Below are 19,634 nucleotides of genomic sequence, written 5' to 3'. Positions count from 1 at the left end.
CGTCAGTCAAGTTACCTGCATGTTGGCATTGAAGTCGTACTATCAAACTGATTCGATTGATTATTTGTATAGGGTTTACCGCGCCGGTGCCACGCAGGCGATGAGGCGTGCCGTAGTGGAGGGCTCCGGATTAATTTTGACCACCTGGGGATCCAAACTGATTCGAGGTGGCTGTGGCTGGCAGCTGGTAATCGCACAAACATGTCCCTGTGACCTAAAGGCATGGCACAAAAGTGGCTAGCAAGTTGCCACTGTATCATTTGATGTTAAAGGTAGCGTAAAAATTGATGTCATTGTTATTGGGTCAATGCGGGCTCTTGAACGAACCAAACTTGTTTGCCTTCATAGCCCTTTTAAATAATGAATAAGAACTGCACGTTCAATTCGTCAATCACAGAGAAATCAAGGAGTTCTCCCAATCACGTTCAATGTCTTCAAAAGAAAGCTCAGGCCACCGCCAAGTCCCCAGTGCCCACTAACAGACAGACTCAATGCAAGATAGTATGTGTTAGCAGTATTGCACTGGTGCAGTGCTAATACAAACAATGCATTCGGTACACCTTTCGGAGTTTTGCCATTGGGCAGAGTTGGACCATACGGTTTAGGACCACCCTGCAGTTTCCTGTCCCCATAGCAAACCCTGGGGGATCTGCCGTAGAGAATTTTCGCTCTAGTAACACACATAAAGAACTATGCAGCACACATCAACAGGAAAGAAGCAGAGACCCACAGAAGCTGTGTTTATTACTTGGAATGAAGTGCCAAAGCAAGACTTCAGACCCTTTCCAGGGAAGAGGACTGAGCACTGCCGACTCATATACAAGGGACGTACTGTTAGCTCTACAAGGGCAGGCCACAACAATAAAAAACAAGGGGGGAGGCATCAACGGAACTGAAGGCTGCTGATGCGTAGGCCGATGGTATCCTTGCCGACCTCTGCCACAGAGCACACGACACACACGGAGCCCTTGAACTCCGGCAGATAACTCGTAGCGCACAGCGGACACTTCGCCTCCGGCTTGCCCCTGTAGATGGGGACGTAGCTCTTTCCGCAAAGAGCAAACGGGTTGTGCTCATCGTACCGGACCTCGTGTTGGTCTGTCGGAGTCTTGTCGCAGGCTTGGAGGATCTTCCGGGTCTGCGAGGCCACCTCGGGTCGCGGACCGAGCTCCAGGAGGCGTCGGCCGAACGATGCCGCCGTCTTGTAGTTCTTCAGCTTGAAGAACAGGTTGAGCGCCGTGCGGAGCGTCAGGATCTGGTGGACCGGCTGGAGATTGCAGTGTGTGAAGTAGGCCGCCATCTCGCAGATGCGCTTCTGCTGCTCCAGGGTGTCCTTGGGGAGGGCCTTGCGCTCGGTCTCGAGCGAGAGGCCGAGCACGTACTCGCGGCAGACCTCAATGAGCTGCTGGGCCTCCGCCATCTCCTGTCTCGTGTCCACAGAGAGCAGCAGCACCGAGAGGAGGAGGGCCCGGAACTTGTCCACGGCTTCGGCAAACTTCCCGGAGGTCGTCAGCTGGTAGCAGACCTGGAGGCGGTCGAGCAGGTCAGACAGCTTGCAGCCGACGGCCGGGAGTCCGCCCTTGGATGAGCTGGCCTCCTTCCAGTTGCGGAGGGGGTGGCCGTAGAGGCACGGGAGCTCAGGCAGCCCCTGGAACGCGGTGCGGGACCGCGCAAACGTCGCCATGAAGAGCGGCCGCAGCGGTTCGAAGACGACGGCGCCAACTTGGTCGTGGAGGAGGCGGAAGGCCGTCTCGAACGATCCTGCCAGCACGTGGTCGACGGCGAGCTTGGAGTTGTTGACCCACTGCTGGCTCTGGGACACTCCCTTGGTCGGGGCCACGAAGTAGCCCTCGTCCCCGGCACCTGGGGTCGGCCCCACGGTCTCGGCGAGTTCAGGCGGAAGCTCGATGTCCTCGTCGACGTCCCAGCCACCGCCTTCTCCACCCGCCTCGGCTGCTACCGGTGCTTCCTTCTCTGCTGCGTTGCCTTCCTCATCCAGGGCAAGCTCAGCATCATCGCCCCAGCCTAGCGAGAATCACAAAGAGATTTCATCAGTACAACATGCCGTTGATACGGGAAGTCCCTGTGGATTTCTAAGTAGTTACAAAGCTAAAGATAAGGCCTCCAACCACAGCCACAAAGTAAGAAGTCATGAAATTCTCTCCTGATTAATCAATGCACAGCAAGAGCATTTAATTGCTTTTTTTTGTGTGTGCGCGCGCTCTCGTACCTTGATGTGCTTTTTAAGTGTCTTAGGGTCACCACTTTAAAGTTGCATAGGCAACACTTGTCAGAACAGTTCAGACACAAGGAGCAGCAAATACCCTCCATGTAATTAAGTATGTGATTCTGAAAAAGAAAAAAAAAGCAATAAAGGTAGCCTGGTTTTGTTGTCAGACCCGGCCGAGATGTAAGATATACATTTAGGCGTAGACACAGCAGCTAAAAAAAGCTGTCAAATAAACTTGGTGGCGCCGCGCATACACCTTCAATTGAAAGATCACATGGTGGTGGAGCTCCTAACTTCACAGCGTCCTCAACTTCATGTGATTCCACCATATGGCTGCACCAACGACCGTCCAAAGCAAGGTGGTGCGCAGGCGCCAGCAACATACGTGTAAAGCAAGGGTTTTTGTGCAAGCTCACACAACGTGAGCCCAACGTGTGAGCTTACCCATAATTTTAAAACAGCTGTGAAAGTGCAGACGTGCTAAGACCCATGCCAAAGCTTCCCTTGACATTGGGCACCGCCGCAGACCTTGACAGCACCGCTTTGTCTCCGCAGCTTCGTGTATTTACAATGCAGAAACATCAGCATTCTCACTACTAGTTTCACTAATTCCAGCTTCAGCCAGCCTCTTCGCTGTATTTCGTGGTGCCAGCTTCACCAGGGGATGCTCCCTTTTTGCTGGTGCTGAGAACGATTGCTGGGGTGCGGTGGTAGCGGGAATATGGATGGCACTGCATCGTTTGCGAACGAGCACCTCTTCTACATCAAGCAGCACGAACCCCTCCAAGCTCTGAAAAATTACCATATTTATTCGAATATAAGGCGGTCACGATTATAAGGCGAGGGGGGAGTTGAAGGACCCAAGAAAAAGAAAAAAAGTTTGCACACTAATATAAGGCGAAATAACGAAAGAAAAAAGGCAACTAAATTCCTTACCTTTCAGCAAAGCAGACACCAAGTATTCATGAACTATCTGCAGACAATGGGATTTATTCAAAGCGAGACGAAAGTGCAACTTAGAAACTGCTTCAGAGGTGGTGGTATCCGAATCTTCCTTGTCACTTGCGCACTCAAAGAGGTCATCGTCCTAGGCACCGTCAAGAGCATTTGAAATGCAGCACTTGCGGAACGATGCCGCAACCATGGCTTCGGGGATCGCTGCCCAAGCGTCGACCACCCACTGGGCGAGCATAGACGGGGACGCCCGCTTCAGACGTCCCGACGGCGTCAGGGCCACAGTGTCAGACGCCATCCATTCGTTGTACAGCCGTCTGACGTGTGCCTTAAAGGGCTGGTTAAGGCAAACGTCAAGCGGCTGTAGTTGACTCGCCATGCACCAAGGAATGACAACCAGCTCCGTCTGGTTGTCCATGAGCTGCTTCTTCACACCTTCCGTGAGGTGCCCGCGGAAGGCGTTGAGCACCAGCATTGACCTCCGGGCGAGCATTGCCCCTGGTCTCCGGCACCACACCGCCTTTATCCAGTCAAGAAAAAGCTCTTCCGTCATCCACCCTTTCTCCTGGCAACGAATGTGGACGTTCTGTGGGAACACCTCGTTCTTTGGAATAGTCTTTCTGTTCAGGATGATGAAGGGGGGCAACTTCTGCCCATCGGCGGTGCAGGCTAACATCACTGTTATCCGAGCCTTCTCGTTGCCTGTAGTGTGCAGGCTCACTTGGCGATCACCTTTTTGGTGAATGGTCTGGGCCGACGGCATGTAAAAAAAAATCGGAGTTTCGTCGGCATTGCCAATCTGCCCAATAGGAAGTCGTGGTCGCGTCGCAGGCCGATAACACATCTTTGAAAGGAAATTAGTTTTTTTTCATAGTCTCCTGGCAACTTCTGCATCACAAAGGTCCGCCTTCGCAACGAAAGCCCGGCCCTCTTGTACTTTTGCACCCAGCCCCGGCTGGCTTTGAACTTGAGAGCGGGAATGCCATGCTCTCTTGCGATTTTGCGCGCCTTCATCTGCACGATGTCGGTAGTAACTGCCAAACCGCGGCCTCTTCTCTCTTTGACGAAGCCCGTCAGCACTTTTTCCACTTTGAGAAACGCTCCCTTTCGTGGGCCACGGAAAGCCTTCCTCGTCGCGGCGCATGCTAAAAGCGACGTCTTCTGTTTGTGCCAATGACGCACGTTGTTCTCGGGAACGTCAAACTTGCGACCCGCCGCGCAGTTTCCAGCGACTTCCACCTTTGCTATGACTTTCCTCTTGAAGGCTGCATCATAGTACAACGACGACTCGCCATTGCGCTGGTCGCGTGAAACAAGCACAGAGAAAGAAAATCTTGCAGCAGGGACTACGAGAGCTCTAACAAAAAAAAAAAAAATGCAAAATGGCGTACCGACTTGTTTACAAGCTTTGCGGCTACTACTGGCTCAGCTCGTTGACATGGTCGAAGGTGTCTGCTGCCATGGCCTCTGCTGTATTGCGAACTATTCAATACCCTTGCACTTGCCGAAACTCGGTAATTACTATCTGCAACCTGCGTTCGTGTAAAATTTTATGCGTTTTATTCTGAAATCTCTTTGTTACATTTACAAAAGTGTCGTCGGGCTCTTTTGGAAGCTTGGAAATGGTTGCAAGGTGGAAACCAAAACTGTCACACCAGAGTCGGCATATTGGGATACTGAGCTTCAAATATAAGGCGGGGTATGACTTTGAGACCGCACATTTTGAAAAAAAAACCTCGCCTTATCTTCGAATATATATGGTACCGTTTTTTCACAACTATGCACTCAGAAAAGTGTCAACTTCAAGTACCGTCATTATCTGTCAAAGGATGTTCATAGCAGGGGATTGCTGCAGCGCACACATTCCTTCGTTTACGATCGCAGGGAATGTTAAATAATCTCACTTTGTTTTTTTACCAGCTGTGTGTATTGAAATCGCAATCCTTTATAAAGCATTTGCACCGCAATTTTTCCTTGAGCAAGGGTTAACTCTCGCTCCCATGTGTGTTCAACGGCTACCACGACACACATTCCCCTCGGTTTAGTCTTTTATAACTCGTCTCGATTGTTGGTGACCCAAAACCCATTGAAAAAGTGACTACGAGCACTGTGGTGAGCGAAAATGTTTTCGCACGGCTTTCTCCAAACTATCGCCTGCTCCCTCCGAAGAGTTGGCCAAGCCGTAGGTTATAGCCAAGCGATCACAACAGCTGCAGAGTAAGCCTGTTGAGGGGCCAAAAAGATCTAAACACCTCCGAGGGGCTGGTGCCTGTGCAGATTTTTTTATCCCACACTGGAGGGTGCTGTGTTATATGGTCTCAGCAGTGTCAGTTTTGCGATTTTCTTTGAACGATGAAAAAGCATTGTCTTGCAATGTGTGCCCTCACCTAAAAGTATACCTTACACTGCGATCTGGGCACACGGACTACTGATATCACTAGGTACAACAGACTACCAACTCCAAGCTCTACTGAGTCTTCATACCCAGTGGGGTCAAAAGTTGATTGATTGATTGATTGTGGTGTTTAACGCGCCGCCGCAACGCAGGCAATGAGGTGCGCCGTAGTGGAGGGCTCCGGTTTAATTTTGACCACCTGGGGATCTTTAACGTGCACCGAAATCTCGTACACACGCGTTTTTTGCTTTCCGCCTCCATCAGAAAAGCGGTGGGGTCAAAAGTGGTCTTACGTTTACATGGCCAAATACACAAATTGTGTGCAAGCCCACTATAACACCAAAAAGATAGCATTGCTAGAAAAATTTCATGAAAGTTGACTGAAATCCCACTTCCTGAGTAAAGCTTGGTATGCAGCTAAAATGAGAAAGGGGAGAATTTTGTTTACGGAAGAATGTTGCCCCGAATGAGACTCCTCTAAACGAAGTGCGCGTACCGCCTGCACGAGGCTGCTTTTGTGGTCTCCCCTTGTCAGAAATGTACTACAGTGGAAATTCGATAATACAACTTTCAAGGACCGCGCAAAAGCGTCGTACGACTGGGGTACGACACGTAAATGCTGGCCTAGTAAACTGTCTCATGCGACAGTTGCGCAAAGAATTTAACTGCTTTGTTTAGAGCATTCGTGGGTCAGCTGCGAGCCCCTAGCTAAAATCCCACGTTTCTAAAGAAAGAAACAGCTATTTTGTGGCCCCCTCCTCTCCATAGCGTCTGCATTAACCCATCAGCCATACGCCGTGCACCATGTGACCCCCATGCCGTCCGGTGCTAGCCCGCCAGCCCTGTACCGTGCGCGTGCGAGGTAAGTTGGGAAGGCCAAGGCGACCGAGCAAATTGAGAGGGGAAAATGTGAGAGCGTGAAGCTGCCAAGGCCAAGTGAAAAGAATGATAGTACGATGGGGAAAAAGGCAGGGAAGAAAGGAACGCAGCCACCACACGGCGTGGAAAGACACTGATAAGCAGGGAGCAGGGAGGTAAGAGTGGTAACGGCTGGAAAGAAATGACCATGGGGCGGCGATGTGGAGGTTGAAGCAATGAACAGGAGAGGAGAGAGCGTCATGAAAAGAAGAAACTTGGACGAAGTGGGCAAGGAAAGCGGGCGTTCGGTCATCGCCACGGGGTTGGGGCGTACGTGTTTTCATGTTCGTTGGCTTGACGGGAGCTTCAAATTCGCGGTCCACTGGCTCGTGGTTGGCGCATTGGTGTTCTGCTGCCATGTGGGGCCGTCGCAGGTTAACCCCCACCTGCCAGTAGCCGCCTGCTTGCTTGCGTCTGTTCAGCAAGTGGTCTGGCCCGCCTGCTGACCTTTGCACATCAAGCAGCGTCAAACGGGGGGTGAAGAATAAGGAAAGGTCAGGACGAGGCGGCGAAGCAGCGTAAATGGCGGGAAAAATGCCTGTTTATCCCTGGTAGCGTCCGTTGTATGAAGTGGACAGCGTGCACCCAAGCGTTGTGCAATCTCAGTTTTTAATGCATTGTTTCTAAGGGGTGTTTGCTGGGGCCAAGGTGAACCGTCGTAAGAAGTGCGTCATTGTAGAGCCGGAAAACGTACCGTATTTTCGCGATTCTAAGCACCCCCCCTAACATCGGGGAAAAATTCAGAAAAAAAGTTTGCCTGCGAATCTAAGCACCCCTTAGTTTTCAAGGACGCGTGCGTAGCCAATGCCGCCAAGCGCGCTTGCTCCAAAGAGGCCACTAGCATCTAGTTCTAGCATCAAAGAGGCCACTAGTAAGTACTTCTGAGTGTGAATAAAATTGGCACGGAAAAAGGCGACTACGGCTGATTTTTGGCGTCCGCGTGCGGCAAATTTTATCAGCTGCTCTTTGAACGGATGTAGGGGAGAGATGGCGAGGGAGGCGCAGCAGAGAAATGAAAAGGGGCCGAGCAAACGCCTTGACTTGGAGCAACACCCTCTCAGTTGCTTGGAGGGAGCGACTTTACAAAACGTGACGTCAAGACCTCTCCTTCCCCTAACCATTTGCCGAGGCCGTCTGGACACGTGGTTTTGCGCTTCTGGTTTCCAAAACACACAAGAGATGGCGGCACAGAAGTCGGCGGCGCTTGGTGGTGGGTCCGGTCCGGCAGGTCCGGCGGCGGGCATATCTGGGCGGTTTGCGGCGTGCAGAGGTCGCACGCAGGCGTTACTTTGTTCTGCCGTTGTTCTATATTTGTGATGTGGGTATGACTTCTAAAAGGTCTTCGTACAGCTTGAAGTTCAAGCAAGCTGCTATCGCGTTTGGCGAAGCTAATGAAAACCACAGTGCTGCCGCGGAATTCGGCGTGGACCGTGCCTGCATCATCAGGTGGAGAAAGCAGCGGGACCAAATTTTTAAAGGCGCCATGACATGGAAGAAGTTTAAGGGACCACAAAAGGGCCAACATCCCCAACTCGAGGAGGAAGTTTGCGAATTTGTTCACAGCGAACGATGCAGTGGTTTTGCTGTGACTGCCGACGCCATCCAGGCGAAAGCGATGGAGATCGCCGGCAGAATGCAGATTCCCCGCGCAGTCTTCCGTGCAAGCCGCGGCTGGGTTGAACGGATGATGCGAACAAACGGATTTTCGTTGCGACGCCGCACAACGATCTGCCAAAAGCTGCCGGGAGATTTTGACGACAAACTTGTCGCTTTTCAGAAGTATGTCATAGGCCTCCGCCGGGATCACGACTACAGTTTTGGCCAGATCGGCAACGCAGATGAGACGCCAGTGTTTTTTGACATGCCGAGTGCCTACACAGTGAATGAGGTAGGGGCCCGAGAAGTGAGAGTGAAGACGACCGGATACGAGAAACAGCGCGTCACAGTGATGTTGTGCATAACCGCTGACGGCCGTAAGCTCCCACCGTACATCATTCTGAAGCGGAAGAACATGCCGAAGAATGAACCTTTTCCTGGTGATGTCATCGTAAGGGTACATAGAAAGGGTGGATGACGGTGAACTGATGTCCGATTGGATCGAAGTGGTGTGGCAGCGGCGCCCGGGGGCAATGCTCGGCGGACCATCCAGCACGCGATCTATGCTGCTGTTGGATGCGTTTCGCGGCCATCTTCCCCGGAGGTGAAGAGGAGGCTGCAAAAGAGCAACTGCGACTTGGTCGTCATTCCAGGTGGAATGACGCCAGTGTTGCAACCCCTGGATGTCTCGGTGAATAAACCGTTTAAGGTGTACCTTCGCCAGGAGTACGAAGAGTGGGTGCGGGACCCCGACCGGAAGAAAACGCCGATGGGAAAGTTGCAGAAAGCGTCCCCATCGACGATAGCAACCTGGATTTCCAATGCGTGGAAGCGGATTGAACTGGACACCATCACGAAGTCGTTCAAGAAGTGTTCTATCACGAACAACTTGGACGGAACGGAGGACGATTTGCTGTGCGGCACAGAGAGTGTAAGGTATACTTTTAGGTGAGGGCACACATTGCAAGACAATGCTTTTTCATCGTTCAAAGAAAATCGCAAAACTGACACTGCTGAGACCATATAACACAGCACCCTCCAGTGTGGGATAAAAAAATCTGCACAGGCACCAGCCCCTCGGAGGTGTTTAGATCTTTTTGGCCCCTCAACAGGCTTACTCTGCAGCTGTTGTGATCGCTTGGCTATAACCTACGGCTTGGCCAACTCTTCGGAGGGAGCAGGCGATAGTTTGGAGAAAGCCGTGCGAAAACATTTTCGCTCACCACAGTGCTCGTAGTCACTTTTTCAATGGGTTTTGGGTCACCAACAATCGAGACGAGTTATAAAAGACTAAACCGAGGGGAATGTGTGTCGTGGTAGCCGTTGAACACACATGGGAGCGAGAGTTAACCCTTGCTCAAGGAAAAATTGCGGTGCAAATGCTTTATAAAGGATTGCACGGACTCAAGTGAGAGCAATGGGGAGAGCGAGTGAGAGACTATCGGACACAAACGGTGGGTTCGCTGTCTGAAAGGGTAACCACATGGAGCGTTTTTTGTGAGTGACGCGACAAGCGATTTTTCGCGTAACTCAATGGGTACAGTAAACAGCTACGGTAGTATGGCGGCAGCGACAAGCGATGTGCCGCCACACTAGCTGCTTATTGTACCTATTGAGTCGCGAAAAATCGCTTGTCACGTCACTCACAAAAAACGCTCCATGTGGTTACCCTTTAGTTTTCTTTTCGTAAACGTCAAATAAGATGTTACTTCCCATGCCAATTTTGTCGAAATATTGGCGCCAAAAGGAGGTGGGTTTTTGGATTTTTCGAATCTAAGCACCCCCCCTCACTTTGAGGGAGTACCGGGACCTTGAAAAAAAGGGGGTGCCTAGAAACGAGTAAATACCGTATAATCGGGGTTTCGCTGTATTATGGTGGACCCAGAATATGTACACAGAAAGAGAGCCTCCAACGCACTATTGTGGGTGCAGCACAAGAGCACCACCAGATCGACGCGATCAAGCCGCAACAGCCCCAAAAGGCAGCCCAGCCCACCTTCGGCGTCGACATCCATGACTTCGGCGGCAATGGCCGTCTTCTTGCCCGTGGCGGCGGTGTCGAAGAAGCCCCGCGTGACGCTCAGCAAAGGCCAGTTCTCGTCGCACGGCTGGATGGGCACCGGGGGCATCAGGAGCACTGCATTGGGGTCCGGAGTCCCCAGAGATTCGGCGTTGGGAACCATGGGGGCCAGCGCCTCGGCCTCCTCTTCGAGGCCGTGCGTGCGGGCACACAGGTAGGCCAGGGACGTCTGCCCACAGTTCTGCAGGAACACGGCAAGAGAGAAACACATGTTAGGCTGTCAGAAGCCGAATTCGACTCGATTGCGTTGCAACCTGAACTGGATTGACAAGTTCCTGCTCCAAGTGTTGCCTCGTGCTGAAGAGAAATCCACTAACCGTGCTGTAGCTTTACGCAATACACTGAAACTTGTGTGCTAGAAAATTTTTACGATCCTTAAAATTTAAAATGCACAAAAAACATTTTATATTCTCCTGAAAAGACTGAGTGCCGCCAAGAAGATCAAGGGTTATCGATCACCGCTAAAAATTCCAGGCCTTGAAAATGACACTTCTAAATTCGCGGGTTTTCAAGGTTTCCAAGGACGTGTGCGAACTTTGCTTGCAGTACTGACAGCGGCAACAGGTACAACGTAATGTGCAATTAATTAATTAGATGGCATTAATTAACTAATTAATTAACAAGATGGCATTAATTATCTCGACTAATACGGAACATTTTTGCAGGATGACATTCCTTGGATAATGCTCCAACAATTGCAAACGTAAAACCCTTCAGAACCCTGTTTAGGGCCCCCTTTAAGTGGTTTATTTTGAGGCTTCAGTCACATTTGGGCTTCTTAAATCTGCCAGAGGATTTCGCTGAAGAGCGGACATGTACTCTGGGGTAAAAAAATGCACGAAAAAAATTGCTTTTTTGGAAGTGGCATTCTAAAAATGTACAGGTGTTTTTCCCTACGACTGCCAAATTTTACATTCCGGGTCCATACACTTTAGCCGTTATATCATTTAATAACCGAAAGCCTAAACCAAATTGGCTAGATTTTGACACTCAACACATGTCCAGTTAACCATGAAACACCACCCAGCAGTGCGGAGATACAGCACTTCCAGAATTGCCATTTTTTTTTTATCCATTGGCACAAATATTTTGTCACTACAGCTGATATGCATAAGTATTTTTTTATAGAACTCCGCAATGATATGGGGCGAAAAAATTTGCAAATGCACACAGTACAGTGTAGTCCACTTATAACAATATCCAAGTGCTAAGAAAATCCATCATTATAACCGATAATTCTTACAAGCGGGTTGCGTAACAAAAAAATGCAACAGAGCTCAAAACATTTTATTAGCATGCAAGCAAGGTCGCACTACTACTAATTTGCAGAAAAGAAGCCATAGCGGGTCAGCTTTGTTTGCTGCACGTGAAATTTGGGTACATCTTTTCCGAGAGCATCTATAAGTGCTTCACATGGCTGAGCTAAAGGTCCTTGGCAGAAACGAAGTCCCCGGAGTACTGTATCTTGCATTTGGCCTCCTGCGAAGACCCTACCTGAGTAAGCTGCGCAACTACGTCGTAAAAGTCGTCACTGCCACCACTGTCCGCAGCACATATCCACACAACAACCACCTCTTCAGTTAAAGCCACTCCACACTGCTCTCATCCGCCGCATAGGCCTCTATAGCGGCTGTGGCCGTGATGGAGGGGCCTTATCTGTAATGAGGCACTCACCGGCCCTGACGCTTCTTCCATAGAAATACGGAGATGGTTGAAGAGGCACCCAGTCAAATTCAAATAGGTGCACAGCACGTGACGCAACAGGTGAACGCGCAAGCGAGCTCGCAAGCGGGCGCGGGGACGATGCCAAAGCAACGGCGCCAGGAAGGGAATTCGGAAGGAAAACTGCTCTCCCCTTCCCCTCGCTTCCTTGCAAGTGGGGCAGTCAACTCGTTTTCTGATGGGTGAAAGGCCCGCGAGGCGCATCGCGGCACATGGCGCATCGCGGCATGCGGCGCATGCCGTCGGTGCAGTCCGCGTGCATAGCGGGCACTGGCTCACATTTTTGGTGCACACTGTAACCGGATTCAATTTTTATATCTGATGTCACGGCACTGGAGCATAGTAATAAGCGGTTTATTTTACGACAGAGAGCATACAAAATTGGGTGGTGCCACCGCTGTTCATCGTTATATCCGATATATTGTTATAAATAGTATTGTTATAAGTGGACTCTACAAAAGACGAAAGCAAAATATATACGGCTTTCCAATAACATTGTTTTGGTCCTTTTTGAGCCACTGGAGAACTCACTCAGATCTTACTGGACGGCCCTATCAAAAACTATTACTGCATACCCATCTTTTGCTCCTGTTTTTGATCACCCCTGTTTCCTCTTATGCCAAAGATGATCCCCTGCTCACACCCCAATGCAAGATTCACACACTCACATTTCTGCTTTAATGCTGAACACTATTTTCTTCTCACGCCCTAATATTCCCCCCCAAAGAAATTTCAGAACAAGAGCCAAGTAAAACTTACTTTTGCTCCGTGACTCGTTTCAAAGAGGAAAATAAAAGCGTAAAAAGATCTGTACCTTCAGAGGAGGAGGTAAGAAGCCCTGCCACGGGTCACTACAGAGTTGCAGAGAACCCGTGCAACCCCCCGGAGAGAGCCCCGCAGTGGTGGGATACCTTGAGGATCTTGATGCGCTCCTGGACGTCGCCCAGGTAGAGGGCGTTGGTGAACTGTCCGCTGGTGTCCTTGCGGATCTCAGCAATCTTGAGCATCTTGCGCAGCTTCTCCAGATTTCCCGTGATCAGATACAGGAAGGACAGCTTGTCAAAGTTCTTTGTCCGCTGGTACGCCATCTCCACCACCTGCCACGCAAGAGGAAATGGCAACTGAGAAAAACGTTTACCTCACAGTGCACCTGTAAGTGCCACGCACGAGAGCAGTAGTGTATGCCAATGTTCCTATTACAACACGCTGTCATTGCTATGGGCCTACTGTCTTCCAAGCCATATCACAAGCCATCACAGCGGCCACTCGTATTCTGAGAGATACTGTTGCCAGGGTTTCAATGCGCAGAATGAGAGAGAAACCAATGGCAGTGTTGTTATGTGGGTGCCGATGAGATGAGTAGGAGGCCCTAACTCCCATAACTGCACTGTTTGCCAGTTGGCACCAATTAACTCGCTGACCGTTTCCACATGCACCACATCACAAAATTGTGGTCAACGAGGCAAGGAATTCAGCATCCATTCTTACACTGCATGTCTCGTTGCCACTTTACATGTGCTCAGTGAGGTATAGAAGACAGCCCTTTTCAAACAAAGCAAGCTTATCATCGAACCGGTGCGACTTTATTCATTAGCCATTTTCATGGTGGTGTGTTTCAGCCACCCTCATGGCTATGTGCAACCATGAGATCAATACAGGGATTTACCATTTTACACTATGTCCACCAGTGTTACACTCGTGTTGAATTGAACTGCTCTAGGGGAGGGGAGCGGTGTTGAGTATCACCTGGTGGTTTCCCTGGAGCAACGCTGCCTCTCCCAGCTTTTCCCAGCACTTTTTGTCGTCCAGTGTCCTTGCAGCCTCCAGCGCAACCTGCCAGAAGGGACAGAGGGAGGCACCATTTTGCATAAACGCCCTCACACGGCCGCAAAACCAAGAACTGCACAAACTCTGCCGCAAACCTGCCCAGGTGCTACGGAAACACAAGTAGGCCAGACCTAATCGACAGCCTTTTTCTTTTTTTTGTCGTTGAAGACAACACTACTATCTCTTCGAGAAGCGATGTTACACACCGGCGGAAGGGATTCCCTGGTTTTAAGTATTTTGCCCAGTGAGCTTAGACAGCTCAATAGGTCAATAGGACAATAGGGGTTTATTGGATTAACTTCCATACAGCTGAGAGCCAGAGACAGCCAAAAGGCAGGAGACCATACACCAGAGTGCTGGCTGCCTCCTCAGCTGTATGTTAACAATATGTAGGACATGTGAAAACGATTATGATAACATATATACAGATGAGGGGAGTTATTAGTTATATATACAGTAGTATATACGGGTGAGGGGAGGTGCAGTTGGTCACACATCTCTGTACCGCACCAAGTCTTTGAATTCCCTGACACTTCGGGCCCTCCTAGCGTCGACTGGCAAGGAGTTCCATAGCTCAGGCGCTTGGATGAAGAGGGAGTAGGAGATAAAAGTGCCTGCAATGCAGTTCCAGGTTTCCCAACCACTCAGAACAGTCGAAGGTTGCCTACATTAATGTCGTCCCATAACATTGTTACCGAATGCTGCTAGCCTATAAAGCTTGACAGTGCTCTTTGCAAATGGCACCCCTTCCTCTGTGTTACCCCAAGAAACACACCCTACTAGATTCAGAGGCCAAAGTCTATGAGCCAAGAAAGAACTCGTGCAACATGCAAGCCCAGCAGGCGCGGTCAGACGAGGGCAACTTTGGTTGAAGCCATCAAAAATAAAAACCTTCAGCACTGTGTCCTTGTAGCTTTCCCCCCGCTTCCCGTAGCTGATACACCAGACAGTAGGCAACTCGACAGTCTGCTCTTACCAAGTCAGGCTGGTGATCTTTGCGTTGAGTTTGACAACATCCTAGCTGCTGACTGGCTGCAGAGTGCTAAAACCTATGGTAGTCTTCATTATCTTGTGTAATGGCCCTATGCTGCTACCGACATTTATTTTGCATGCAATCAGGGCTCCTTCAAATCGGCTTTCCATCAGTGCGAAATGGGCTGAGCAAAGAAAAAAGAAATAACAGCGTGAGAAATGTGTCGGTCACACTACATCCTCTAAAATCCAGTAGTGGCGAGGATGGCATGTAGCAAGCGCAATATCCACTGTACCTATATGAAGCTATACCGTATATGCTTTCCTTTTCCTTCTTTTTTTAGAAGCCCACGTATGACATCAACTTTCACTTGCTTTTTTTTTAACTTCCATTTCACATAGAAATGCTATCAACGTTCACAGCACGTGAGCTAGCGATTAAACTGTCTACATTGCAGGAAAAGCACTGGAAAGAGAAAATTTCACAATTACCTACAAATGCAGCTGTGTGGCTAAAGAGGAAAGTTAATTCTCAATTTTTCAAATTTTAGTTGTCAAATTTTCCCTTCGCAGGAACTTACTCCACCTCGGGGCCTCACACTAGCCCGGTCTAGAAAAGTCAATACACGAGGGCCAGGAATCATGCAGTAATGCCCGAGAACGGGAAATCTTTGCCAAAAATAGCTGCTCAGCATTTGCAACTCTGGGAATGCATTTGCCACTACCGCTGTTGATTGCAACCACGGACTAGATAAATGCCATTTGTTGGAGCAAGTAACCTGCACTCGGTGGTGGTTTTTTAGCACGTAGTGCGCACCCGCATCCACGACCAGCCTCGAGCCGCTCTCACCTCGATGTTGCCGCACTCGAGGGCCAGGGCGAAGCGGGTCTTCTCGTCCTTGACAAAGTGCAGCGCCACCTCGGGGTAGCCCTTCTTCTGCAGGTACGCGATGATGGACTGGCCCACCAGCTTGGCGTTGCGCACCATGTGCAGCACCTGCAATGGGCAGGGTGAAATTCGAAAGAGCCTAGCCTCGTTCTTCAGCTGGGTCAACTCTGTCCCCCCCTTCCCAGAAGGATCTTTTCACCAAAAAAGAGGGAGGCACGAGATATTGCAAAACTTCCAACAGAGCCTATGATGTCACACCAGCCAGCTCTGCAACTGGCTGCAATTACACTAACAATTGGTACCACGTTATTGGAGCAAAGCAGTGATTTGCTTCCACCAGTCACACCACTTTTTCCACCGGCACTTTTATGCCCTTGCTGCCTTGCACTGCACTTTGCAAGAATCCCAGCTCACAGCAAAAGTACATATTTCTTCTGTGCCACTTTCGGTATCAGTATCAAGCACAGGGTGCTAAAATTTGGCCAGCTGTTTAACCTCCGACCTCCTGCCACCAAGTTTACACAGAGGGCATCAGCTCAAATGGCAGGGACAATTCTTCTAACAAGCAATCACACTCAGGTATGTTACACAATTTAACTCTTTCGTGACCACGCCTATTTAAAATCATTCAATTTGAACGATACATTGGGAGCGCCTTTTCATAGCGTTCCAGGCGTTGCTGGAACAAGTAAAGCTGTTTGGAGCTAGATCAGAAAATGCCCTTTCAAAAAAACTTTTGTGTTAATTTTCGCAACAAAAACGTGATTTTTGACGCACGTTTGTATCACCTGGGTGTGGAAAACAGGCGTGGTCATCGCGCGTCACTGCTCCCAAAGAAGAATGCGTGCCACTCGTAATTACTCTGCATCAGCGTTTGGTTTTTGTTATCAGGGCCCGAATGGTGAATCAGCAAACGATTTTCAATCGTAAGGTATGCACTCTGACAGTAATAATCACTGAAATCGGCTGAAAATGTCAAGAAGTGCGTCTAAGCAAAGCTACTTTATGATTTTAGGCAGTTTTATTGCCTTTGCACACATTATTCTAAGTTGTGTTGTAGTTCTACTTTTTACAGGACCATTCGAGCAGTTTACAACAGTTTCGGTTTCGTTTCTGCATGGCAAAATTCATATTTGGTGCTACTACGCAGTTATCCAACTTCAAGGCTACCTGCAGTGACGCCTTGAGCATCCGCGACCGATCCTCGAACGAAGCACGCCGCTCCTGATTTGACCCAACCCCAACCCAATTTCTGCAATAAGAACTTCCGATGCAAGTCAAAGCATAACACCCCATCACCAGATATTGTTCCGACGAGGAGAGCGCTTCAAACTGGCCTTACACACCGCCAGCTTTCACCTTCCAGTTTCGTTTCCATACGAGGGTATCTCCAGGGGTCTAGTGTTGCTGCTTAGTTGAGCTGTCTATTCGGACGGAGTCTCGAATACGTTTTGTACTGTTTCATTTGAGAACTGTTAGGTGGCCCTGCAATAGAGAAGGCTCGTTGCGCTGATCTTTTTTATCACTCAACAGCTACTCGGCCAAAGTTTGCACGGCACGATTCTCTACATTGCACCACATATCTGCAAGCAAGGCTACAATAGCGAGTCAGAAGATAATAAAGCGCAACTTTATGTTTTGAGAAATAAATGACCGTGAACGTCAACAAGCATCAACATCAGAGTTCCGTTTTCAACTTCATGCATGTTTTTCCGCATCGCGTGCTAGTCCCAAATATTGTGCTCGCTGTAAATGAAAAGTCAGCCATTGACATGATGTTTTTACGTTATGTGGGGGCAAATTGGTGCCTCTGATAATGTCAAACCGCCAGATTTCTTCCAGGGAACCACCCAAAATTGCACATTTTGAAATGGAGGTTGGGCTTCACCGCATGACACGAGCACCACGCGTGCTAACGTTTTTTTACATCTGACAAACTGTTCCGCGCAAGTCGACATTTTTGCCAGGACGTGTTTTTGAAATGTTTCCTTACAAAATGTACATTCTAATTTTTTTCTACTACTGGTGGTTTGTTATACACAACTCCTTTCTTATCATTTTTTTTCGACAACTTGACGAAAATTTTGATTTTGATGTTTTTTTTTGCAACTATGATATACAAAAACATTTAAAAAACTGGTGTCATTGGAAAGGTCGTTAACTAATCTGCATTTTGTGTTCCTGTAATTAGGGCCTAACCAATTATTTAGCAGAAAAAAAAAACGTTTTCTTGTACCCCCGAAAATCAGTCAATTTTCCCGTAGTCACGAAAGAGTTAATCCTGACTGGGTGGGGGGTTGAGAACGAGGACTCTAGGAGACTAGTGATCTGCCTGCTTCTGCCAGTGAAACCACTGCCCCCACAGCCAGTAGATAGCTAGCTTTGAAAACGAACGCAAACCCCCAGCTAAATTAGGCCAAACCTGATCGTCGCTCTCCCTGGGTTAGCAGAGCCAAGACTGACTTCAGCTGGGTCCTTGCTGCAAGGCCGGAGGCACCCACCTCGTCGTATTTGCGGTTGACCAGGGCCAGCTTGAAGCGGTACTCGGTGGGGTCGATGCCCAGGACCCGGGGCCGGCACTCGCGGTCCAGGCAGTACACGCTCGAGTCCTTGACGCGCGTGATGTAGATGGGCAGGTCCAAAGTGCGGATGATGCCGTGGTCCCCGTTGGTGAGCGTGTACTTGATGTGGTTGGAGGTTGTGTAGACAAAGACGCCCGAGTCGTCCCAGGCGCCGCTCTTGACGCGCGTGCTCTCCTGCACAGAGCAGAGCACCTCCAGCCGCCGGTTGCAGATGGTCAGCGTGTGCTTGGCCAGTAGTGCCACGTGACTCAGGTCTCCGTTCCACACCACGTACTTGGCCTTGGCCTTGGTCTGCGCACGCTGCCTGCAATCGAGCGCCACCTGGCCCTCTCATCCTGCACCTCAATCACGCCGAGAAACTGTCCAGAGTAAAAGAGACCAACCCACCTGCCCTGGGTGACGTCAAAGAGGATCAGGTTGTCCGAGTCGCGGAGCAGCAACATTCCCGTGCCGGCGTAGAAGATCTCGTCGCAGCTTGGGGCCTGCACCTTCTTGCTCACCTCGTTCTTCATGTTCTTGATGACAATCTGGAAAAGAGGACGATGATCGAGGCAAACTAAGTGCACACGTAAAAAAACCGCACAGCATGGCACAAGTCAGAACAAGAATGCCGACCACAGACATCTTGTGGTGTGTTGAAAACCACAAAAGTGCATCTAAAAAATATGGCAAGAAAAAAAAAACTGCAAACAGTAAATGTTGCAGTACAGCTGCCATGTTTCAAAAGTGCAAAGAGAAGGTGTTTCTCGTTGAGCCAGAAGAACAATGCATAAGCCCATTAATAATTTTCAGCACGTTTCACAGCCCCTTTGACCCTACCGTAACCTAGGTCCAGTCATAACCCCTCTCCTCTGGACATGAAGGTAGTCTTTGACAAAATTTTCTCGGCCACGCCAAAAGGTAAAAGTTTGCAAAGAATTCAATGTACAAGCTTACCTATCGAATGATGCTGATATGTTAAATGCTAGAAAGCTGGCAAAAGGCCTTCCCTTTCCTACTATCACAAAATGATTCCGTCGCACTTGGATGTCAGCTTTTGGTTCGAATTCTTTGTAAATCAGATACACTACGCGTAATCTTTTGACAACGGCTGTAGCACTACCAAGCAACACACTCCCATGTTCACAACTGACATTTTGTGAGAGTGAAACTAAGCGTGCAGCGTGGCTTTGGGGGCCAGAAACGCTCACGTTGTGGGTGCGGTCGAGCACGGCGATGCGGTTGCGCGCCACCCAGACGGCGGTGAGTCCGGCAGACCGCTTGCCCTCGACCATGTCAGGGTTCTGGGGGTCGTAGTCCCGCGGCACCATGCACAGGTCGTAGGTGCTGTTGTCCGGGTTCGTGGTGCGCGTGTTCAGGAGGACGGCGTTCTCCACCGGGTTGTAGAACATGCTGCACAAAGGGGGAGACAGAGAGAGAGAGAGAGGGAGGGAAGAACAACAAAAGTCGGAAATTCCGGCGAGCCAAGA

General features: G+C 49.6%; 1 protein-coding gene across 1 annotated transcript in view; it reads right to left on the bottom strand.

The window, feature by feature from the left end:
• Positions 1 to 715: 715 nt before the first annotated feature.
• LOC144163364 (coatomer subunit alpha-like) overlaps positions 716 to 19,634 on the bottom strand; it is a 29,585-nt gene continuing 10,666 nt past the window's right edge. The window contains exons 6-13 of the mRNA XM_077694320.1: positions 19,356 to 19,557; positions 18,553 to 18,692; positions 18,085 to 18,469; positions 15,545 to 15,691; positions 13,642 to 13,728; positions 12,807 to 12,992; positions 10,090 to 10,354; positions 716 to 2,025 (exon numbers count right to left, since the gene is read on the bottom strand). Of these exons, the coding sequence (XP_077550446.1) occupies positions 884 to 2,025; positions 10,090 to 10,354; positions 12,807 to 12,992; positions 13,642 to 13,728; positions 15,545 to 15,691; positions 18,085 to 18,469; positions 18,553 to 18,692; positions 19,356 to 19,557 (2,554 nt within the window). The 3' untranslated portion in view covers positions 716 to 883. The remainder of the gene's footprint in view (positions 2,026 to 10,089; positions 10,355 to 12,806; positions 12,993 to 13,641; positions 13,729 to 15,544; positions 15,692 to 18,084; positions 18,470 to 18,552; positions 18,693 to 19,355; positions 19,558 to 19,634) is intronic.

Source organism: Haemaphysalis longicornis, unplaced genomic scaffold (assembly GCF_048455015.1).
Source record: "Haemaphysalis longicornis isolate Haplotype H1 unplaced genomic scaffold, Haemaphysalis longicornis Haplotype H1 scaffold_12, whole genome shotgun sequence".
NCBI lineage: Eukaryota > Metazoa > Arthropoda > Arachnida > Ixodida > Ixodidae > Haemaphysalis > Haemaphysalis longicornis.
Note: the sequence above shows the minus strand (reverse complement) of the source record. Positions and strands in the feature narration are given on the sequence as shown.